Source organism: Schistocerca americana, chromosome 11, assembly GCF_021461395.2.
Source record: "Schistocerca americana isolate TAMUIC-IGC-003095 chromosome 11, iqSchAmer2.1, whole genome shotgun sequence".
NCBI lineage: Eukaryota > Metazoa > Arthropoda > Insecta > Orthoptera > Acrididae > Schistocerca > Schistocerca americana.
In genome coordinates this window covers 189,720,921-189,746,376 of record NC_060129.1, presented here as the reverse complement: position 1 = coordinate 189,746,376, position 25,456 = coordinate 189,720,921, and the positions used below count along the sequence as shown (strand labels likewise).

The 25,456-nt window shown below is 44.9% G+C and overlaps 1 protein-coding gene across 1 annotated transcript in view; it reads right to left on the bottom strand.

Annotated features, from left to right (window-relative positions):
* Positions 1-11,049: 11,049 nt before the first annotated feature.
* The window catches only part of LOC124553536 (solute carrier family 2, facilitated glucose transporter member 8-like), a 57,778-nt gene continuing 43,371 nt past the window's right edge, over positions 11,050-25,456 (bottom strand). Inside the window, exons 5-6 of the mRNA XM_047127384.1 lie at positions 16,368-16,895; positions 11,050-12,071 (exon numbers count right to left, since the gene is read on the bottom strand). Of these exons, the coding sequence (XP_046983340.1) occupies positions 11,508-12,071; positions 16,368-16,895 (1,092 nt within the window). The 3' untranslated portion in view covers positions 11,050-11,507. The remainder of the gene's footprint in view (positions 12,072-16,367; positions 16,896-25,456) is intronic.

Below are 25,456 nucleotides of genomic sequence, written 5' to 3'. Positions count from 1 at the left end.
GACATAGATGAAGATGAGGTGGGAGGTATGATACTGCATGAAGAATTCGACAGTGCACTGAAACACCAAAGTTGAAACAAGGACCTGAGTGTTCTGTTAGAACTACTGATATCCTTGGGTAAGCAAGCCATGATAGAACTCTTACACCTGGTGAGAAAGATGGGTGACACATTCGAAATACCCTCAGACATCAAGAAGAGTATTATAATTCCAGTTCCACATAAAGCTGCTGCTACAGATGTGAAAAGTACCATGCTGAAAGTTTAATGAGTTACCATTGCAAAACATACGCAAGGAAAAATCTGGTGGACGATGAACCCAGGGTAGAGACATTTCCATTCTGCACAAATATAGGAAAACGCAAGCCAATACTAACCCTAGTACTTAGAACCTAAGTTAAGGAAAGACAAACTTACGTTTATAGCATTTGTAGGCATAGAGAGCTTTTTTCAGTGTTGACTGGAACAAGCTCATTCAAATTTTCAAGGTGGCAGGCATAAAATACAAGGAGCGAAAGGCTATTTACAATTTGTACAGAAACCAGATGGCAGTTAAAAGAGTCGAGGGGCATGAAAGGGCAACAGTAGCTGAGAAGGGAGTGAGGCAGGACTGTAGCCTATCCCCAATGTCATTCAATCTGTACATGGAGCAAGCCCCCTCCATGAAAAACACGACCACACCATAACACCACCGCCTCCGAATTTTACTGTCGTCACTACACACGCTTGAAGATGACTTTCACCGGGTGTTAGCCATATCCCCATCCTGCCATCGGATCGCCACATTGTGTTCCGTGACTCGTCACTCCACACAACGTTTTTCCACTGTTCAGTCGTCCAATGTTTACGCTCCTTACAACAAGCGAGGCGTCGTTTGGCATTTATCGGCGCGATGTGTTGCTTATCAACAGTGGCTTGAGCACGAAATCCAAGTTTTCTCACCTCCCGCCTAACTGGCATGTCATCAATCCTGATGCAGTTTGATGGCCTGGAAAGATGTCTGCCTATTACACATTACGACCCTCTTCAACTGTTTTCACTCTCTGTCAGTCAACAGACAAGGTCGGCCTGTACGCTTTTGTGCTGTATGTGTCCCTTCATATTTCCACTTCACCATCATATCGGAATCAGTAGACCTAGGGATGTTTAGGAGTGTGGAAATCTCGCGTACAGACATTTGACACAAGTGACACCCAATTACCTGACCACGTACGAAGTCTGTGAGTTCTGCAGAGCACCCCATTCTGGTCTCTCACGATGTCTAATGACTACCGAGGTGGCTGATACGGAGTACCTGGCAGTAGGTGGCCGCACAATGCCCCTAATATGAAAAACGTATGTTCTCGAGGGTGTCCGGATACTTTTGATCACACAGTGTAGGTTACCAGAAAGTGTTTGACACGGTGCCCACTGCAGACTGCTGTCAAAAGTCCGAGCGTACAGACTAGGTTCCCAAATATGTGAGTGAAGACCTTTTATTTCGTTTATTGGGTTTCGGAAATTGCCCACACAGCCATCTCAAAACTGGAAGCATTATAGTGTAATTTGTTGAGACAGCTCAGAGTATACATTGTTTTAAGTCGTACGCTGTTACGATGTTACATAGGCTCAACATAGGACAAATACCGAGATAAAACAGTTTCTACTTCCTCAGTATACTGAAACCATTTAACAGGGCGAAATGTAGCGCAGGAAACACAGGGGTAGTATTGTATGCTACTGGTAACACAGCCTACGCCTACATCCACAGTTCGATGGATACCCTGCATATCACACATAAGTGTCTGGCAGAGGGTTTGTCGAACTCCCTTCACAATAATTCTCTGTCATTCCAATCCCGAACAGCGGGCGGAAAAAACAGAGCGCCAATGTCTTTGTGTGCGAGCTCTGATTTCCCTTATTTTATCATGGTTATACTTCCTCCCCATGTCTGGTCGCCGTCAGCAAAATATTTTCGCATTCGGAGGGGAAAGTTGGTGATCGAAATTTCCTGAGAAAAACGCCTTTATTTTAAAGATGTCCAACCCAAATTCTGTATCATGCCAGTGACGCTCTCTCCCCTATTTGTCGATGACAAAAAACTTGCTGCTCTTCTTTGAACTTTCTCGATGTACTCCGTCAGTCCCATCTGGTAAGGATCCCTCACCATGCAGCAGTATTCTAAAAGAGGACGGACAAGCGTAGTGTAGGCAGCACTTTAGTAGATCTGTTGCATTTTCTGTTTGCCAATAAAATGCAGTCTTTGTTTAGCTTTCCCATACCATTTTGTATGTGTTCTTTCCAGTTTAAGTTGTCCGTAATTAGAATTCCTAGGTATTTACTTGAATTTAAGGCTTTTAGATTTGACTGATTTATCGTGTAACCGAAGTTTAATGGATTCCTTTTAGCACTCATGTGGATGACCTCACACTTTTCATTATTTAGAGTAAATTGCCAATTTCCCCACCATACAGATATCGTTCCTAAATCGTTTTGCAATTTGTTTTGATCTTCTGATGACTTTACTAGACTAAAAACGACAGCATCATCTGCAAATAACTTAAGATGGCTGCTCATATAAATACAATAAGACGTGATAAATCGGTGTTCGTACACAATTGGGACATTCCCAGTTCAATCCATATTAATGACTATGTATCTAAACTAGCAATAAAATGTTCTTTTGTATGTTACACAAGAACTGTTTTCGTTTTTGTCTATCAGCACCGTATAGACTGGAGAACAGTTTACAAGTACGAGATTTGGGTATTACAGCCACACGTAAGGTACATTAGGATTCAGACACGTATTTATACAAGGTACATGGTGGCATATGAGGGTGGTTTAAAAAGTTCTCGGAAGCACCACGGGAGGTCAGTGCTAGCGCCACAAGTTCGTCACGTGATATTCACTGGACTGTTGCCTGTAAACACGTGCCACGTCAGAGAGCTGTGGCTGTGTCGTGGCTCTGTTGTTGTTCCCACGTAGTGATTTGCGAAGATGGAAAAAAATCGAGATTCGAGCAGTAAGTACTTCGTAAAGAAACGTATGAAAGCTAAGGACATTCATGCCGGTTTGCAGAGTACACTGGGGGGACTCTACTGCTTCATATTCCACTGTTGCCAAGTGGACAAATGAATTTAAATTTGGTCGGAAGAGCATAGACGATGATCTGCTGAGTGGTCGGCCAACAAGTGTCATTACTCCAGAAATCACTGCAAAAGAGCACGGAGGATCGCCGACTGAAAGTGCGTGAAAGTGCTCACGCTTGCCAGATGTCATCTGAAAGAGTATATCATCACTTTTTAACTGAAGAATTAGAAATGAAAAATTATCTGCAAGCGGGGTGCCGTGACGCTTCATGATGGATCAAAAACGCGTGAGAATGGACATATTGGAACAATGTTTGGCCCGTCTTAGGAGAAATGAGCAAGCTTTTTTGCTCCCATTTGTGACCACAGATGAAACTTGTGTGCGATACTATAGTCCAGAGACAAAACAACAGTCAAAACAGTGGAAACATGCTGATTCTCTGCCACCAAAGAAAGCCGAGACAATTCCTACAGTGGGAAAGGCCACGGTATCAGTGTTCTGTTTGTAGATTGTCTCTCCGCTGGGCAAACAATTACTGGAGAATACTATGCTAACCTCCTGCAGAAATTGAAGCTAGAGATACGCGGGAGAAGGCCCGGTTTACCAAGGAAGAAAGTCATATTCCATCAAGACAATGTGCGCCCGCACACATGTGCCGTCGCTATGGCAAAATTACACAGACTAAGGTATGAACTGTTGCCACCCCCGCCTTATTTACCTGATGTGGCTCCTTCAGACTTCCACCTCTTCCCAAAACTAAAAACTTTTCTTGGCGGACGAAGATTCACTTCAAACGAAGAATTAATAGCCAGAGTTAACTACTATTTTGCTGGCCTAGAGGAAACTCATTTTCGAGATGGGCTCAAGGCACTGGAACATCGTTGGACCAAGTACATTAATCTATAAGAAGACTACATTGAAGAATAAAAAAAGTTTCAGTGACATAAGTAGTTTTTTCTATTCTGTTCTGAGAACTTTTCACACCACCCTCATATGCCTTCCTGTAGCAGGGAAAAGAAGGGAACCGGCGGAAAAATGCTCCTATCGGAAGAAGGCGAATATGGTGCTCTTTATTTAAGAGACTCTGAAAAGTGGAGTACGAGCTGCCTCATTCTGGCAGTTAGAATGCAGTCTGTTATTCTTCATCTATCACTGTAACTTTTAATACTTACCTAGAGAACAGATGCTGTACTAGACTAATTTGCGTCAGCTCTATCGAATGAACTCGTAAAATTCACTTTAAGAGTCATTTTGTCTGTTATGGCGCGTCACAAGACACATTTGATGCCCAGTATTTGTTTTGGCTGACAGCTACTCACTGCAAAAACGAAACTGCAACACGAGAGGAAATAGTTACAGCCCACACAGAATCGCACAGGTCCAGTGTGGGCTGTAATTATCGTATGCTAGCGAAACCTGGTAGGTATGCTAATGCGTTGATGCGGAATCGATTTATATGGAAAAGAATTAGGCCCATTTTTGGGTAGCACGCACACACACACACACACACAGGTACTGGGTGGTCCATCAAACGAAAAAACTATAAAGAACAAAACTCGTCTAGCTTGAAGGGGGAAACCAGATGGCGCTATTGTTGGGTCGCTAGATGGCGCTGCCATAGGTCAAACGGATATCAACTGCGTTTTTTAAGAATGGGAATCCCCATTTTTTATTACATATTCGTGTAGTACGTAAACAAATATGAATGTTCTAGTCTGACCACTTTTTTTCGCTTTGTGATAGATGGCGCTGTAATCGTCACAAACGTATGGCTCACAATTTTAGACGAACAGTTGGTAACAGCCAGGTTTTTTAAATTAAAATACAGAACGTAGGTACGTTTGAACATTTTAATTCGGTTGTTCCAATGTGATACATGTACCTTTGTGAACTTATCATTTCTGAGAACACATACTGTTACTGCGTGATTAACTGTAATTACCGCATTAATGCAATAAATGCTCAAAATGATGTCCGTTAACCACAATGCATTTGGCAATACGTGTAACGACATTCCTCTCAACAGCGAGTAGTTCGCCTTCCGTAATGTTCGCACATGCATCGACAATGCGCTGACGCATGCTGTCAGGCCTTCTCGGTGGATCACGATAGCAAATATCCTTCAACTTTTTCCACAGATAGAAATCTGAGGACGTCAGATCCGGTGAACGTGCGGGCCACAGTATGGTGCTTCGACAACCAATCCACCTGTCATGAAATGTGCTATTCAATGCCACTTCAACCGCATGTGAGCTATGTGCCGGACATCCATCATGTTGGAATTACATCGCCATTCTGTCATGCAGTGAAACATCTTGTAGTAACATCTGTACAACATTACATAGGAAATCAGCACACATTGCACAATTTCGATTGTCACCGATAAAATGGCGTCCTATTATCCTTCCGCCCGTAATGCCGCACCGTACATTAATCCACCAAGGTAGCTGATGTTCCACTTGTCGCAGCCATCGTGAATTTTCCGTTGCCCAATAGTGCATATTATGCCGGTCTACGTTACCGCTGTTGGTGAATGACGCTTCGTCGCAAAGAAAGAACGCGTGCGTAAAATCTGTTATCGTCCTGTAATTTCTCTTGTGCCCAGTGGCAGAACTGTACACGACGTTCAAAGTCGTCGCCATGCAATTCCTGGTGGATAGAAATATGGTACGGGTGCAATCGATGTTGATGTAGCATTCTCAACACCGACGTTTTCGAGATTCCCGATTTTGTCTGCTACTGATGTGCGGATTAGCCGCGACAGCAGCTAAAACACCTACTTGGCCGTCATCATTTGTTGCAGGTCGTGGTTTGACGTTTCACACGTGGGTGAACACTTCCTGTTTCCTTAAATAACCTAACTATCGGGCGAACGGTCCGGATACTGGGATGATGTCGTCCAGGATACCGAGCAGCAGACATAGCACACCACCGTTGGGCATTTTGATCACAGTAGCCATACATCGACACGATATCGACCTTTTCCGCAATTGGTAAACTGTCCATTTTAACACGGGTAATGTATCATGAATCAAATACCGTCCGCACTGACGGAATGTTACGTGATACCACGTACTTATACGTTTGTGACTATTACAGCGCCATCTATCACAAAGCGAAAAAAGTGGTCCAATAAAACATTCATATTTCTTTATGTACTACACGAATATGTAATAAAAATGGGGGTTCCTATTTAAAAAAATAAACGCTGTTGATATCCGTTTGACCTATGGCAGCACCATCTAGTGGTCCAACCATAGCGCCATCTGATTTCCCCCCTTCAAGCTAGACGAGTTTCGTTCTTTGTAGTTTTCTCGTTTGACGCTTATTTCGTGAAATGTTTGGTCTGGTCGTGTCTGTGTGTGTGTTAATTGTAAAATTAATTAAACATTTAAAATACGATTAACAGTATGCACAAATGCTGAAGACAACGTAAAAAACGATATAGTACCACCCCACCCCCCCTCCTTTCCTCCGTCCTTTCCCTGGGCTCCCTCTTGCCCCATTCCATCCTGTGTTTCTCCCTACCTAACCTCTCCCGACGTCCCTTCTCCCCCCCCCCCCCCCCGAGTCCTTTTGCATTCCCATCCTCTGCCTTCCCCACCCCCTGTTGCATCTGCCCAACATACCCGACCCCGTTTGTGGGTCCTAATCCTCCATTGGCTCCTTTCTCCCTTCCCCCCCTTCGCTTTTCCTCACCTTCCCCCCTTTTTTATATTCCCGTCATCTGCCCAGTTTCCCCCCACCAGCTCTCGGCTGTGGTATCTCATATTTTAGTGCAGTGTTCCAGTGAATGTTCAGTGTTGTTTCGTCTTTACAAGTGTTGTGAACAGAAACCATGCTGTTGCTGGGTGTGAATTTTATGTCTTTTGCGAACAGAAACCAGACTGTTGCGGTGTTTTTTTTAATTGTCTATTATTTTACCTGTCTGCTTCAGATGTATTTTATTAGCATGATCATCCCTTTATTGTATGTTCTAAGTTCCACGATTTTTTCGCCATGTTACCCTTTCAGTCTCCGTTTTTATCGCCTGTTTTTTATTCTATATTATCTTCACCTTTTCAAAACAAACTCTGTAGGCTGAAGAGCGGCGTACTAAGCTGCTACCAGCCCGCCTCCTATGGGGGGAATCGAAATCCAATAAAGGAAAAAAAAAGTGAAAGGCAATCTCTCAAATTGTGAATGAGGTACCTGCCAGTTAGTTTTGAAAACTGTCGACAGGGGCGCCACAGAGTGTAGTTGCTGAAAATGTCGGCTTACAAGGCAGCTAAAGCGTTTTGTGTGCTGGAATTTGCCCGCTGCCAATCGTCAGTGACTATTCAAAGGCCTTTGACGTGATACCACCTGTGCCGTTTCCAACAAGACAGTCTACGGACCGCTTCTTTGCCGAGAGAACTGCCAATAGTATCACCTATCTCGAAGTGCATAAATTGTCAATCGTGCCACATCTTGAAACTGAAAGCAGGGTTTTCGTCTTTTAACACTACGGCGCCCCCCCCCCCCCCCCACCCCCGGCACACCTCCACAACTGTGTATATGAGATAACCGGAACGAGATGTTGCCACATCTCAGGATAGGCCGTGATGCGGGCACTCTCCAGGTGCTACTCGAGTGTCCACAGAGGTCGCCGGACTTGACACCTTCAGATCTTTTTCCTGTGGGGTAACATCGAGGTTTGCACCTCTGTCCCAGTTCTACGGCAGAACCTCCAATACTTGCGACACCACAGTGGAGCAGCTGTTCTTACTGTCTACTCAGATATGTTGGGTATGAGCAGAGTTGGACTACCGATTATGTGTACAGTATGAGGAAGGATGGACACATAGAACATTTATAAACATTGTAAAAAATACTGTGAGGTCCGTCTTTCATATACTGTATCATTTATTACGTTATTCTTGGCTGTTTATCTCTACCAAATTTCTGAAATGTTTCACAGACTTTATAATTACTGTGTATATAGACTCATTCCATGACCAAGTAGCTTAGGATAGCATGGTACCACGGACATGAAATATAAATAAAATTCTTTTTTAAAAGTCTTCTGGAAGCAGTTTGCTCATTTGGCCAAAGAAGTCGATGTTACACACTGAGAGAAAGGAACCTACGAGTGAAATTGCATTTTCGTGTTGATATTGTCTGTGTAGCAGAAAAACCTTTTTCGAAACATTTTTACTTGAGTTAAACAATGCAGAAACTTATTGACACTCATGAAAATATCGGCATTCTTTGAATACATCTCATCAATGGGATTTCCATCATCTATGACATACAGAAGCGATGGTTATTTTTCTTTTATTATCTTTTCTTGCCCTTCACTCAATACGGTTAGTGAGGGATAATAGTGGTACAAAATTATAACGTTTATACTATAAAAAATTTTAGAAGTATACAAAAATTTATCTTAATATATCGACAGAGTCCTTAAAATACATGATTTTAGGTACAACATGATAGTTATTTCACAATCTATAAACTGAATGAAACGATTCATTGTAATTACGTAACGTGAGCAATGCAAAGAGACCAATATGAAGTGAAGGAATAAAAACACACAAACTGTCAATTCTATGTGGTGGGCCTTTGCTTAAAGATTTTTGGAGTCTGGAACAAATGAATATGGAAGTTAAGTACTTTAGTAAACAGGTAGTGGATTAGGTGTGGAATGGATATTGGGCGTGAAGTTGTGAAGGTTTTTCTGGAGAGCTGATTGGAGGGATAATAAAAATAGGGATAATGGGTAATAAATGAAAGATTAGGACAGAGAAGAGAAAGAGGCGAGTATGGATATGGAGAAAGAAAGAAAGGGCCCGTGACAGCTGATGGTACAGGTATAAGCCAGAGTCAAAAGGGGTTCAATGAAAATGTTCTAGGAGATGATGTGAAAATTATGTAGGTATAAGGTAGAGGTATGAGCTGTTACAGATGCGGCAGTGTGTAAAGACAGGAGGTTAGACAAGAAAAGATACTTTGGATGGTATCAGGTATTTTGGAGCTGTAGGATATTCTTATGTGTTCATTCACAGTGAAGAGAGGACATAATTTGATGAGTGGCTAATTGACTCACCTGCGGGACAAGAAAGAGACAGAGAACGAGAAGTGAATGCTGTTTGAAGACTTAAAATACTTGTACAATTTTGGGGTTCAGGTGGCTAAGTCACATTTAAAAAGGTATGCACTTTATACACCAAGGTTTGAAGATGTAAATAATGGTGGGGAAACTTCATTCCTGAAGTGTAGCTGGCTAATTCTTTTACGTGTGCAGCGAGCCAAGAGTCTGGGGTGGGAGAGATTGGGTAGTTTTAAACTTTTTGGAGTAGGGACTGATCAAAGTTCGCATCATTGTGGGTGATGTCATTAGGATGGATTGCAAAGTGGTTAATTTTGGAGACGTTGTTCGGTAGAGGGAGTAGCAGATAGCAGATAGCATTGGGAACAGATAGGGTTTGCTGCATTGTGGCTCGATATGACAAATGGGGAAAGTCTTCTGAAGAAAGAAAGGCACGCTATTAGACTGTTACGATAGTACTGATTGGCTTCAAAGTTTTATACCTAAGGCTTCCCAATAGGTTTACAATCATATGTGGAGGTAGTACAGGATGTGAACAGGTAGGCTATTGGGATTAAGGCATCCAGGTAGGGTCTATAGAGCGACAATCGGATAGACCGATTGATACTTGATTCCAGTGATGATGTTTTCTGCAGTGATTTAGCTGGAATGATAGGTTAAAAGTGGGATAGTGATTGTGTGACCATGGAAAGAGTCATTAGACACCAGCACTTGATTCTGACACGGGGAAGTTACTGTGGGCATTGAGAGTGATGGTAGTGCTAGAGATAGGGAAGGTCTTAGCTGTGCCTGTGAGAAAGTCAAGAGGATTAGAATGACGGGAAAAAGGTTTCACAGCTTACAGGAAAGTGATTGGGTAAGATGGTGAATGCTTTAGGGATTGTTGATGAACAGTGGTGTACCTAAGTCGAGCACTGAGAACTTCATCTCAACACACAGATTGTGGACTGTGTCTTCACTTTGTAAGCTTGTAAGAAGGTCACATTGAGGACAAGGGTTTGAAGTTTGTGTTCACTGAGTGTCCTCATGAACAGAATCGTGGTTTGCAGAAGCACGAGATCTTGTGGGAAAGGAGGTTTCAGCAGTGTCGTAGTTTACTTAACGTTAGAGAGTAGTATTCAGGTTAAGGGGAGTGTGATAAGGCTTACGGAAGGGAACTGAGATGGTTGTAAACGACGTGTACTTGATGAATGGCTCTCAGGTATCCAGTTGGATGGCAGTGTTGAGATACTATGAGACATCCCCCAGACTCGCCCAAACCATTTTCAGGCAAAGTCACTATATCAGAAAGTTATGAGTGTGGCGTGTCAGATTATCTCGACAATACCATTCAGCTGGAAACAATATTTCATTAGTAGCTTACACCAGGGACCATTTTATTCACACAGAAGCGTACTGGGTTGGAACAGCAGGTGGCTAAGAGATCAAGGTGGTATATGGAACAGGCGATAAGGTAAAAAATGGTCAAATGGCTCTGAGCACTATGGGACTTAACATTTGAGGTCATCAGTCCCCTAGAAATTAGAGCTACTTAAGCCTAACTAACCTAAGGACATGACACACACCCCCAGACTGAAGCGCGTAGAACCGCTTGGCCACACTGGCCGGCCGACAAGGTAAACTAGAGGGAAGTCCATCAAATTAGTTGGATAGTGGTCAGGCATTTTACATCTTCAGGTGTGGGAGGGAATTGTATAGGTTTGGAGAGGGGAAGAAAGGGGAGAGGGGATGAGTTATAACGGAACAGTTTAGTTATGTATTCTCAATTCGACTATGGCGACAGTCATTATACAATGGTCAAGCCATTTTATGCTAATTCGGTTGTTCCAGAAGTGTTGGTCCAATAAGGTTCAAAATGGCTCTGAGCAGTATGGGACTCACCATATGAGGTGATCAGTCCCCTAGAACATAGAATTACTTAAACGTAACTAACCTAAGGACATCACACACATCCATGCCCGAGGCAGGATTCGAACCTGCAACTGTAGCGGGTCCAATAAGACATACAGGATGGTATGTAAGTGTATGGTACGTATATGGTAACTGCTGTACTTGAGAAAAGTCATGAATCGTGATCTGGAGCACTATTTAAATCAGCTAATGAATGTGATAAAGTCCATGAGCTGGAAACTTGTATCATTTTAAGGAAAAAAGGTAGTGGCTCAGTTGGAAGAGCATTACTGGTGGCAGATGAGGGCCTGGGTTCCTGTTGTGGTCCAGTAGATTGTTCCAAGTGATCAAGTGAATGTCTGATATTAGAAAAAGTGAGACCGTGTTACTACCATTCGCTGATTCGTGTACGAATGTGGGTTCATCCAGAGGAATGGTGATCACTGTAACATCCAGATTTGTTGAGGTGAGGAGGTTCATCTGCAGGTGCAGGACAAACTCCACACTCGGGCCCCGCCAGACAGCTGCCTCTGCACCTCCTCCAGCGACCGGTCCTTCGTCTCGGGAACCACGAAGAACACGAACAGGGCGCCGGCGACTGCCACGGAGCCGAAGATCCAGAAGGTTCCCTGGACGCCGACGGCGGAGCTGAGCTCGCTGAAGAAGGTGGTGACCAGGAAGGAGAAGGTCCAGCTGACGAGGCAGCAGAGGGAGCCCGCAAAGGCGCGCACCTCGGGGGCGTACAGCTCTCCGAGCAGCACCCAGGTGACGGGCCCGAGCCCCAGCGAGAAGGCCACCACGAACAGGCAGAGGCTGGCGAGGGGCAGCCAGTCCAGGCCCTCGGCCTCGCCACTGGAGTCCAGCTGGAAGTAGGCTCCCAGGAGCAGAGCGCACAGCCCCACCACTGCGGCGGACGCCACGAGCAGCGGCCTGCGGCCCGCGCGGTCCACCACCAGTGACGCAACCAGCGTCGCCACCACCTGCATGGCGCCCACCACCACGGCAGACGTATCCGCCTCCAGGGCTCCGCACGACGCTCTCTGCGACACCGACATTTCGAAACGTCTCAGGTCCCTGCTTTTGGAAGGCAAACTAGATGACAGATACAGTAAGGCGGGTTGTACACTGGGATGCAATCAACAAAGGTAGGGCAGGGCAGCATGTGCCCACTTCTACGTGGGCCGTGCTGTGTCTAGGACACAGTTCACTGTGCGAGCACCACACGTGCCCACTCACGCGGATGGTGTCTCAGAATGATGATGATGATGGTGAAGGTGAAGGTGATGGAGAAATATTGATACAAGGGCAAATCAAACAGTATGTTACACTTTCAAGTTCTGGCCATTTATTAAACCACATACACATAGGGAACACGGCTACAGCAATACACAATGTAAGTTCAGTTCCCCATATAGTCTCCAACAGACTGTAAACATTCCTCGGAATGAGCAACCAAGTTTTCGATTCCAGATGCGGAGAAATCACCCCCAGCGCAATGTGACCACCTGGATACAGCTGCTTTCACTTCGTCATTGTTTCGGAATCGTCGTCCACCGAGATCGTCTTTCATCTTGCTGAACACATGATAATCGCATGGCATTAGGCCTGGATCTCACACTTGAATCGCTCAGCAGTTCTGCATTACACTGTTTGATCATTGTTATCAAAGTCCCAATTTCCATTGTTTTGAAGAGACAGACACTCCTGGAGTCATGATATGATCAGTGTTTGGATATCACCTCATGTCATAGCTGGTGGGGATTGAGTGAATCCTGGTGGTACAACAGCACTTCAAGGACATCCTCATCTCTTCTCTCTCATGCGACAGTCTCATGTGCCATTTGTCAACAGGACACTGGTCGTTCACACGTGCCAAATTTCTTCATGAAATTTGTGCAGCATGTTGAGGTAATCACATGGCCAGCACGATCCCAAGATCTATTCCCAACAGAAGATGTGTGGAACCACGTTAAATGTCAATTGTCTTAGTGTCGGCATCCAGATATTAAGGGTAAGGTGAAACACTTGTGGGTCAGCTTGCCTCAGGATACGGTATAACTGTTTCATGGCTTCTTCTCAACCAAATAAGCACATACATCCAGGCCACAGGTAGGGTAACGCCGTACTAGTAAGTGGGCTCATACTGTCAATTTCTTTTTCAATTTGAATTGAATTTGAAATAACTGAAGTAACGTCACACATCCTTCCACCCCATTTCTTCGTTTTTTCCTTCCCCTGGGTGTTCGGCTTCTTGTCGGGCAGTGTATTGTTACTATTATTTAAATTCTAGTAATCTGTAGAGTGTTAATTGTAGTTGGTTGGTTGGTTGACTTGAGGGGAAGGAACAAAACAGGAAGGTCACCAGTCCCATTGGATTATGGAAGGATGGGGAACCGTCCCAGCATTTCCCAAAGAAATTTAGGGAAATCACAGAAAACGTAAATCAGGATGGCCAGAAGCGGGTTTGAACCACCATCCTCCCAAATGCGAATCCAGTGTGCTAACCACTGCGCCACATCACTCGGTATTAAATGTGAGTTTCGCAATATGTGATATTCGGGAGGAGTGGTGGTGGGGGGGGGGGGGGGGGGGGGGAATGGGGATATGGTGAGAAACCAACCCCAGAACTGGACTGTGGATCTGTTGTTGCAGTCTTCCACAATATGCTGCCCCAAATTCGAAGCTGCACAGCAACAAAGTTACATAATTAATTTTTCGTTTGTTCATAGTTACATATCTCTTGTTCTGATTGAAATGCCTCCACCACAGTACCACAGCGTGCTGTTAGATGAGCCAAAATAAATTGGCCCTGCCGATTGCCAGATTTGAGATTGGTGGGGTTCATTACTTTCCTGCATTAGTAGGTTAACAATGTGACAACAATCGATGGTGAATTGGTAGAAGCGTACACCAACAGTAACCCACCATATGACATGTGGTTAGCTGGCAGGAATGCTTTTAGTGCTGCAAAAAAAAAAAAAAAAAGAAGCTGAATGAGAAAGAACTATATCTGTGTGATGGAGAAGAAAGTGGAAGAGTGGTGGAGGCACCAATGTTCGGAGACCAGGGGTATCACTGTCAATCTGATAGTGAGAAATGTCAGAATTAGTCACAGATCAGTTTTCAGTATCTTGGATGGCACATTGGGCACGGCAAAGGTCGCCACCCAATGGCTTCCTGACTGCTTATGCCCATTGTAAAGCCCACCAAATCGATGCAGCTGTGAAGATGCAGCAACTCTCTCAGACCAGTCCAGAGGACTTCTTTAGCTGCCTGATCTCCATGGCCGAAGTACTGGGTGTATTACAGGGACACTGAGACAAAAGAGCAAAGCAAGAACATGTGCATTCATGACTATCAGAAAACTCGAAAACTCAACCAACATCGGAGAAGCTGATGATGTGTGTGTTCATGACTGCTACAGTGTGGTTGGTCTACTAGCAATTACACTCGGAAGTGTAAATCAGTCACAGGAGCATACAACTGAAATCTCTTGCAAGGTTATGGGAGGTTGTGATGATGAAGTGTAGCGAGAAGCTGTCCGACTTAGTGCCACTGGTCGATGAAAATGCACAGTCTGTAGAATTCTGTGACCATTGTCACTGAAGTTGAAATCTGCTGATTTGTTAGGCCACATCATTTTTCTTCGCATGATCGCCGTTTCGACCCCGTTGCTTGGATCTTCCTCAAGATCTTATGCCGCAGATTGTGCTCAGTCTACAACGGACAGTAAAAGATCCTGAAGTAGATCCCAGCAGAGGGGTTGAAATGTCGATCACTCCAAGAAATATGACACGATCAGGCTGGCTGGAGTGGCCGTGTGGTTCTAGGCGCTACAGTCTGGAACCGCGAGACCGCTACGGTCGCAGGTTCGAATCCTGCCTCAGGCATGGATGTGTGTGTGCTGTCCTTAGGTTAGTTAGGTTTAAGTAGTTCTACGTTCTAGGGGACTGATAATCTCATAGGTTGAGTCCCATAGTGCTCAGAGCCATTTGAACCATTTTTTGACACGATCAAACAACCCAGAACATTTTAACTTCAGTGCCCCAGATTGCCCTGGACAGGTCACAGTCACACAGTGTGTCTCTTTTCCGTGCAAAATTTTTCCTCATCTCCCTTATTCTCCTGATACGGCACCCATGACCTTCTTGCGTATCCAGAACCAGGACACAGTGATTTTCAAGGTGGAATGTTTCTTCAACAGCCAAAATTCAGTCTTGTACAACTAAGTGATGCACTGTTGGGAAAAATGTGTCACATTCATGAGTGAATATGAAGGGATAGATAACAATACAAGCAATGTTCATGACCACAGCTTCTCAAGGTGCCACAGATGAAATTTTAACCCAATAAGAAGGGGCATCAGATTGTAAAAATAACATTAAAACTAGATTTGTACTCTTGCCCATTGTGGCCGCTCTGTGGTCTTTGTGTGGACCCCAGACGATGCTGGGATACCCGGCAATGAACATGTTGACAGCCTGGCCAAACAGGCCACCAGTAAACCATCTCTGGACATTGGCCTCCCGGAGACTGATTTGCGAGCGATGTTATGCCGCAAAGTTTTCCAACTTTGGGACACTGAATGGCGCAACCTGACCACGCCAAACAAACTCTGTCCTATCAAGGAGACGACGAGTGTGTGGCGGTCATCCATGCGGGTCTCTCGCAAGGAGTCCGTTGTCCTGTGCCAGCTGCGCATTGGGCACACACGGGTGACGCACGGCCACTTATTGCGCCGTGAGGACCCGCCTCTATGTCGGTGCGGATCCGCTTTGACGGTGGTCCACATTTTGTTGGAGTGTCCCCTTTTAGCTGTGCTCAGGCAGACGTTAGCGCTACCTGACACGCTCCCTGCCCTTTTAACAAATGACACTGTCATGGCAGGCTTAGTTCTGCGTTTTATTCAGGCAGGGGTTTTTTATCACGTAATCTGAGTGTTAGTTATGTCTTTTTTGTTTTGAGTCTGGCCTTTGGCCTACGATTCTAGACTGGGTTTTCGAGTGTTTCTCGGTGTTTGGCTTTTCCTTTATTATCTCTATGGTCAGCCAACCACTGTCACACTCTGTGTGATTTTATTTCGTTTTGTCTGATCTCTGTGTATGTCTTTCTTGTCTTGTGTCGTGTGTCGTCTTTTCCATAGTCGTTTTTATTCTCTGTGGGTGTTTTCAGTTTTGGACCAAGGGACCGATGACCGTAGCAGTCTGGTCCCTTTAATCCCACAAACCAACTAAGCTAGATTTGTACTAGTGAGGACTATCTTAGATGGCGCATTCTCTTGGCCAAACGTCCCTCACTGTGAATCGTCACAAGAGTCGCTGGCAGATTTTGCTCACCAGGAAGATATCGGACGCGTAGAAAAGCACAGCATTGATGCCACAGAGCTGGAAGCACGTGACGAGCCCCAGCCCCGCGACGATTCCCCGACCGGCAGCAGGGGTGCTCAGCCCCTCCCGGAGGGACCCGGACCTCCCGTTCCCGGAGTCCTCCTCCAGAGCCGCCCTCGCCTCGGCCAGCTCCGCCTCCACGTCCCAGCACGGTCCCCTCAGCCAGCGGAGGGCCGCCCGGGCCTCGTCCTCCCGGCCACCCTGCAGCAGGTAGGGGGGAGTCTCGGGCACCAGCGAGAGTGCCACCAGGAAGACCGCGGGCACCACGGCGCAGCCCACGGAGGTCCAGAACAGGCCGGTCACCGCACCCAGCACGTAGACGTAGAGGGTGCCGACGGTGAGCAGCAGCTGGAAGTAGCCGCACAGTGCTCCCCGGACTTCCTTCTGGGCCACCTCGGCGATGTACACCGGCGCCAGCACGTTGAAGGCTCCGCCCGCAGCTCCGGTCAGCAGGCGGCCCACGCACAGCAACGCCAGCTGCGGATAGAGGTTCCCCATGTAATCTTACATGTATGTCTGGACTCACAATTGGTCACCCCTTCAAATGAGAACACTAATTGAGCGGAACAATATAGATGATTTAAAAGACATCAGCAGCCACTTTGTTGTTCTTGTTGGTCTCCAATTTATACTCTCTGATCATAAGAACCGAGTCAGTCCTATGTAATGCGGAAATCACCACTAGATATCAACAGAGGTGGGCTCCTACGGTATAAAACGGGGTGAGGAGTATTGTGTTGTCAGCAGAGAAGCAGTAATTTTCACGTGATTTTTCAAACCACTTCAGGGAATCCAGCCAGATAATATTTACAGCGACCACCTACAATTATGTGATCAAAAATATCCGGACACCTGACTGAAAATTACTTACAAGTTCAGGGCGCCCTCCATCGGTTCAAATGGCTCTGAGCACTATGGGACTTTAGGCTCTGAGGTCATCGGTCACCAAGAACTTAGAACTACTTAAACCTAACTATCGTAAAGACATCACATACATCCATGCCCGAAGCAGGATTCGAATTTGCGACCACAGCAGTCACGGGGTTCTGGACTGAAGTGCGTAGAACCGCTCGACCACAATGACCGGCCCCTCCATCAGTAATGCTGGAATTCAATATGGTGTTGGCCCACCCTTAGCCTTGATGACAGCTTCCACTTCCGCAGGTCTATGGTCAATTAGGTGCTCGAAGGTTTCATGGGGAATGGTAGCTGAGTCTTCACGGAGTGCTGCATCGAGGAGAAGTATTGATGTCAGTTGGTGAGGCCTGGCACAAAATCGGCGTTCGAAAACATCCTAAGGGTGTCCTGTAGGATTCAGGTCAGGATTCTGTGCAGGCCAGTCCATTACAGGGATGTTATCATCGTGTGACCACTCCGCCACAGGCCGTGAATCATGAATGTGTGGTCGATGGTGTTGAAAGATGTAATCGCCATCCCCGAATTGCTCTTCAACAGTGGGAAGCAAGAAGGCGCTTAAAACATCAGTGTAGGCCTGTGCTGTGATAGTGCCACGCGAAACAACAAGGGGTGCAAGCCCCCTCCATGAAAAACAAGACCACACCAAACACCACCGCCTCCAAATTTTATTGTTGGCAGATGATGTTCATTGGGCATTCGCCATACTCACAAACCTCCCATCGGATCGCCACATTGTGCACCGTGATTCATCACTCCACACGACGTTTTTCCACTGTTCAACCGTCCAATGTTTATGCTCTTTACACTAAGCGAGGCATTGTTTGGCATTTATCAGTGTGATGTGTGGCTTATGAGTAGCTGCTCGACCATGAAATCCAAGTTTTGTAAACCCCCACCTAACTGTCATTGTACTTTGGGTGGATCCTGATGCAGTTTGGAATTCCTGTGTGATGGTCTGGATTGATGTCTGCCTATTACACATTACGACCCTCTTCAACTGCCGGCGGACTCTGTCAGTCAACAGATGAGGTCGGTCTGTATGCTTTGTGCTGTACGTGCCCCTTTAAGTTTCCACCTCACTGTCACATCGGACGTTTAGGAGTGTGGAAGTCTTGCGTACAGACGTTTGACCCAAGTGATACCCAGTCACCTGACCACATTCGAAGTCCATGAGTTCCGTGAAGCGCCCCATTCTGCTCTCTCACAATGTCTAACGACAAACTGAGGTCGCTGATATGGAGTACCTGGCAGTAGGTGGCAGCACAATGCAACTAATATGAAAAACGTATGTTTCTGGGTTGGTCAGATACTTTTGATAGTGTATTTCGGCTGGAGTACACCCTGTCATTTTCAAGGCACAAACTGCAACAGACAGGCGATGTGCAAGCAAATTTAAAAGCTCAGTTCTCGGAGTAATTCTGGAATGATAACACACACACAAACACACACACACACACACACACACACACACACACACACACACACTGTCCACTAGTGCCACCAAGGATGACCAAAGTGAGAGGCATCGACAGTAAAAGACTAAGAACTAGCAAGTGAGGTAACATTGTCTTAGGTTAGTGGTGTTTAACGTCCCGTCGACAACGAGGTCATTAGAGACGGAGCGCAAGCTCGGGTTAGGGAAGGATGGGGAAGGAAATCGGCCGTGCCCTTTCAAAGGAACCATCCCGGCATTTGCCTGAATCGATTTAGGGAAATCACGGAAAACCTAAATCAGAATGGCTGGAGACGGGATTGAACCATCGTCCTCCCGAATGCGAGTCCAGTGTGCTAACCACTGCGCCACCTCGCTCGGTGAGGTAACATTGTCCTTCTGTTTTCTGACACGGGAAAGAGCAGGATTGCAAGCAGATTTTAAACAAAAACCTGCATCCCTGTTTACAACGCTGCTCGTTACATTAATCTCAACAGCTCCCATAATAACACTGTCCCGTTATCTGAACGTGCATGCTATTATCTCGGTATTGTTATGTAACATAGGGTGACCAGTATCCAAACAATGTTCAGCAGTAGCAGATGTAGAATGAGATTTTCACTCTGCAGCGGAGGGTGCGCTGATATGAAACTTCCTGGCAGATTAAAACTGTGTGCCGGACCGACACTCGAACTCGGGACCCGAGTTCGAATCTCGGTCCGGCACACAGTTTTAATCTGCCAGCAAGTTTCATATCAGCACACACTCCGCTGCAGAGTGAAAATCTCATTCTTGAAACATCCCCCAGGCTGTGGCTAAGCCATGTCTCTGCAATATCCTTTCTTTCAGGAGTGCTAGTTCTGCAAGGTTCGCAGGAGAGCTTCTGTAAAGTTTGGAAGGTAGGAGACGAGGTACTGGCAGAAGTAAAGCTGTGAGGACGGGGCGTGAGTCGCGCTTGGGTAGCTCAGTTGGTAGAGCACTTGCCTGCGAAAGGCAAAGGTCCCGAGTTCGAGTCTCTGTCCGACACACAGTTTTAATCTGCCAGGAAGTTTCAGTAGCAGATCTAGTTGGCTGCTGTAATCGTGTCTGCCTTTTACACTGAGTCCATCGGTTCTCCACGGTCCTGATAGTTTGACCAATATATGCCAAGCTGCAGTTACAAGGAATGCTATATACAACCGTCTTAGGCAGACCAAGATCATCCTTAACAGAACCCAAAAACACTCTAATTTGAGATGGAGGTCTGAAAACACATTTCACATCGTATTTCCGTAAAATACGACCGATCTTGTTGGAAATTCTTCTTGCGTAAGGCAAAAAGGCAGTAGACTCAGTATCATCAGTCACCCGATGCACTGTTGGTCGATAGCGCAACGCACGTTCAATCTATCACTATAACCATTCTGACGGAATGTAGTTTGAAGATGGGCCAGCTCAGCTGGCAAAGTGTCAGTGCCGGAAATGACATGTGCCCTGTGTGCCAAAGTACGGAGTACCCCTTCACATTGAGCTGGATTGTGACAAATATCAGCCTGTGAATAGAAGTCAGTGTGAGTACGTTTCCGGTAAACTACATTTCCCAATGATCTATTAATCTTACTCCTAATCAAAACGTGAAGAAAGGGAAGGCAACCATCCTCTTCCACCTCCATCATAAAACGAGTGTTCGGGTGGATCGAGTTCAGATGTTCTAAAAAGGTTTTCAAATTCTCCGTACCATGAGACCAAACAACAAAAGTATCATCAACATACATGAAGAAACAGGCGGGTTTCAAAGGTGCTGACTCCAATGCACGTTGCTCGAGGTCTCCCATAAACAAATTTGCAATCACAGGAGACAACGGGCTACCCATAGCACCTCCATCTGTCTGCTCGTAATGCTGGTCACTGAATAAAAAGTACCGTAAGCGGATGTCAACAAATGTCGAAAGACATTAGTTAATTCAACACCAAACCTATACTCAATTAACCGCAACAAATCAGACAGAGGAACACGAGTGAACAGAGAGACCACATCAAAACTTACTAGAATATCAGTCATTGAAGTGCATTCGCTCCAAACGACACAAGAAATCATCTGAGTTCCTGATACTTGTAAACAGGGATGGAGATTTTTGTTTATGTTATGTAACAATACCGAGATATTGGCATGCAAGTCCAGCTATTGGGACAGTGTTATTAAGGAAGCTGTTGAGATTAAATTAGCGAGCAACCTTGTAAACAGGGATGGAGGCTTTTGTTTGAACTCTGCTATGAATCCTGCCCTCTTCCAAGTCAAAAAACAGAGGGACAAAGTCAATGTTACCTCACCTGCTAGTTCGTAGTCTTTCACTATCGATACCTCTGGCTTTGGTCATCCTTGTGGCACTAGTGTTCAGCGTTTGTGTGTGTGTGTGTGTGTGTGTGTGTGTGTGTAATCTTTCCTGAATTGCTCCAGGAAACGAGGCTTTAAATTTGCCTGTACATCGCCTGTCCGTTGCAGTTTGTGCCTTGAAAATGGCGGGGAGTACCCCTGCTGAGATATCGGCGGTCGCTGTAAATATTACCTGGCTGAATTGCCATAAGTAGATTGAAAATTGTATAGGTCAGGAGAAAATCGGGTCTCACAGATTACATCAGAAATCAGTGACTTCAAATGTGGACTACCCATTGGATATCCCCTGAGTGACAATCATCAGGAACGTTCCAGGCCCTCTAAAGCTACCCAAGTCGACTGTTGGTGACGTTGTTGTGAAGTGGAAATGTGAAGGGACAGCCACGACTAAACCGAGACCAGAACAGACCTCGTGTACTGAAGGAGAGAAACCGTCGTGCATTGTGAAGATCGACTGTTAAGAGAGGACGGAATCTCCAGTGAGTACCAAAGTTCTACCAGCAGTTCGGCTTGCACAGTGATTGTGCAAAAAGGCGTTAAGAATCATGTGGTACAATAGTCGAGCCGGTCTTCATTTAGTAAGCGGCGCTCGAGATGGTGTAAAAAGCGATGGCACTGCACAGTGTATGACTGTATACACGTGGTTTGGAGTGACGAGGAAGGCTGTACCGTGTAGCAATCTGGTGGAAGGATTTGTGTCTCTCGAATGCCTTGAGAATGTTGCCCGCCATAAAGTGTAATACCAGCAGTGAAGTATGGAGAAGACGGTGTTCGGAATCTTTCGTGTCTAGGGCGTGGTTTCCTTATTGTACTTGCAGAGGCAGACAAAAATGTTTTACAGGATTTTTCACTGCATACAGTAGAGGAACATTTGGGAGATGATGATTGTATAAGGACGACACTGTTCCTTTTTTACGACAGCATCTTTAAGGGGACATTGTACGTGAAATTCGTTGAAATTTGACATTTTCTGTTTTCTACTCCATAATGTACTTTGGAGTTTCCTGAACATTTCGGTACATAATACATTAAAATCAGACAATTGTGGGACCTTCAAATAGTATTTTGAATGTTGACGTGTGACTGTCAAATTCCGCGGCTACGCATATACTGGCACAGTTGAGCAGTCATATCTTGGGAACTACACCGTCTAGAAGGCTGTGAATTGCTTTGTTCTGTGCCTGCTGCTACGTCTCAGACGTTCGAATTAATAATAAACAAATCAGTCCTTTGTTTCTGATACTAATTTTCGTTCAAAGTAGTGTCGTGTCTGATTGCAAGACAATAAAATGTGCTGGAAAAGTAGCAGACAAAGTAATTGATGAATTACAGCAATATTATGCGAAGGCCATTAGAGATAACTATGACAATTTAGAGAAGATGAAAAGAGCTGTGTGGAGCACTTTCTTTCATCGAATATCAACCGATGAAAAGCCATGTCATGCTTTGTGTCCACCTCCACAAAACACTTTGTGTAAATATAGGCAAGCTGAATTTTCTGACACCCTGCATGAATTTACACATAAAAATTCTCTTCCTTCAGCAGTAATGGAGGCAATCAAAGATATTTACAGAGATTTGGCAAATCCTGAGCTACTAAGCAAATCTTTACATAGGAAGACCCAGAATGTAAATGAGTCTTTCAATTATGTTGTGTGGTGGCATGTGCGTAAAAATGTATTTGTTGGCTTTGTGACTCTAAAGTTAGCAGTGCCTCAAGCTGAAATAACTTTTAATGGTGGGAAATATGAAAGAATTAAGGTTCTGGAGAAGTTAGGGGTAAGATTGGGACAGAACGCAGTTAAAGGACTGCAGGAAGGGGATGAGTTTCATGTACGTGAAGCAGAGTTAGCTGCTCAGCAAATGACAAAAGAAACCAGAAAGAAGAGGAGGAGGCAAGCACTGGGCTGTTGTGACACTGAAGAAGACACAGGCTATGGGCCAGGGCAATTCTAGAGCATAAAAGACGCAGAAATGTAAGTCAGTATAAGAATTTGTAATTAAAAAGTTTTAAACCTCAATATCTCTGAACTACATTCTTTTGCAATAAATTACCCATTTTCTAAAAAAGTACTCATGGTAGAGGCATGAAATTCTCACAGCATGCCAAGAGTGATATTCAACACATATGGAACTAGAATGATTAAAATATCCTAAGTTGTTTTGTTTTTGTTCATTTATTTACAAAATCTGTCAAAAAATGAGTGTTTGAAAAAAAAGAGGACATGCCCCACAATACAATTTTAGTAATAATTCTAGTCCAGTATATCTAGAAAGGTGCATTCAATAATTATGGAAAACTGTAAGTTTGTCTCTTAAAGAGTTTCCACGATAATGGGTCACAAAATTAGATAAAATTTAACATTGGCAGCAAAGGAGAAACTGGGTGATCAAAAAGTCAATATAAATTTGAAAACTGAATAAATCACGGAATAATGTAGATGGAGAAGTACAAATTGGCACATATGCATGGAATGACATGGGTTTTATTAGAGCCAAAAAAATACAAAAGTTCAAAAAATGTCCGACAGATGGCGCTTCATCTGGTCAGAATAGCAATGATTAGCATAACAAAGTAAGACAAAGCATCGATTATGTTCTTTACAGCAAATGCTCAATATGTCCACCATCATTCCTCAACAATAGCTCTAGTCGAGGAATAATGTTGTGAACAGCACTGAAAAGCATGTCCGGAGTTACGGCGAGACATTGGCGTCGGATGTTGTCTTTCAGCATCCCTAGAGATGTCGGTCGATCACGATACACTTGCGATTTCAGGTAACCCCAAAGCCAATAATCGCACGGACTGAGGTCTGGGAACCTGGGAGGCCAAGCATGACGAAAGTGGCGGCTGAGCACACGATCATCACCAAACCTCGTGCGCAAGAGATATTTCACGCGTCTAGCAGTATGGGATGGAGCGCCATCCTGCATAAACATCGTACGTTCCAGCAGGTGTTTATCAGCCACGCTGGGGATGATGCGGTTGTGTAACATATTCGCGTACCTCTCACCCTTCACTGTAGCACTTACAAAACCAGAATCACGCATTTCCTCGAAGAAAAAAGGCCCGATAACGGTAGATGTGGTAAATCCAACCCATACCGTGACTTTCTCGTCGTGCAATGGAGTTTCCATGACAGTTCTAGGATTTTCGGTAGCCCAAATTCTGCAGTTGTGGGCGTTGACAGACCCTCGGAGCGTGAAATGAGCTTCGTCGGTCCACAACACGTTACTCAACCAATCGTCATCTTCCGCCATGTTTTGAAACGCCCACACCGCAAATGCCCTCCGCTTCACTAAATCGCCAGGTAACAGTTCACGATGCCGATGGATTTTGTACGGATAGCATTGGAGGGTACGCCTAAGTGCCAACCAAACAGTAGTGTATGGAAAGCCGGTGCGACATGCGACTGCACGAGCGCTGACTTCTCCGTGCATAGACGAACACGCTACAGTATCCATTTCTTCCTGAACTGTCTCAGCAGCATTGCGCCTTGTGCTCGGTCGGCCACTATGGGGTCTATCGTGTAAACAACCCATGGCTTCAAACTTCGAAATCATTCTCGCCACAGCTGCATTTGTCAATGGACCTTTACCTGTTCCAATCCCCTTCCTATGGCTTTAGGATCGTAACGCTGAACTAGCACATTCCCCATTCTGATAATACAGCTTCAGTAAAGGCGCCTTTTCAGGTAACGTCAACATGCTGCGACTGCTGGCGCATCTGATTCTCTCTCTCATTACAGCTCCTTTTATACACGATTGTCATGCGCAGTCACTGACGTTTTGCTATCCAGCGCCATCTGTCGGACATTTTGTGAACTTTGTTTTTTTTTGTTCTAATAAAACTCAATGTCATTCAAAGCATGTGTGTCAGTTTTTACCTCTCTATCTAAATTATTCCGTGGTTTATTAAGTTTTCAAATTTATACTGACTTTTTGATCACCCGGTACAATGTCCCCTTAAGGCAATTTCTTTTTGGAGCAATACACCACCACTTGTGTCTTGTGCTGTTCGTTTAAGTACATCCCAGGTTTCGGTCTTTCATGTTATTTTGAGGTATTTGATTTTATGCCTTTAACATACATTGCAAGACACTCAGCATGTTGTCAAGTTCAATGTTGGCCAAAAATTAAGAAAAATATTGGTTCCCCACGAAATGTCAGATTTAAAATGGTAACAGATCATTAAATAATCATAGGATCCCGTCGTATTTACTAAAAGCAGGCTTACGTTGTTAAATAAAAGATGAACACATGTCCCTAAAACATAAGTACGTTTTAAGAACATCAGAGTGTATTCATTGTGCG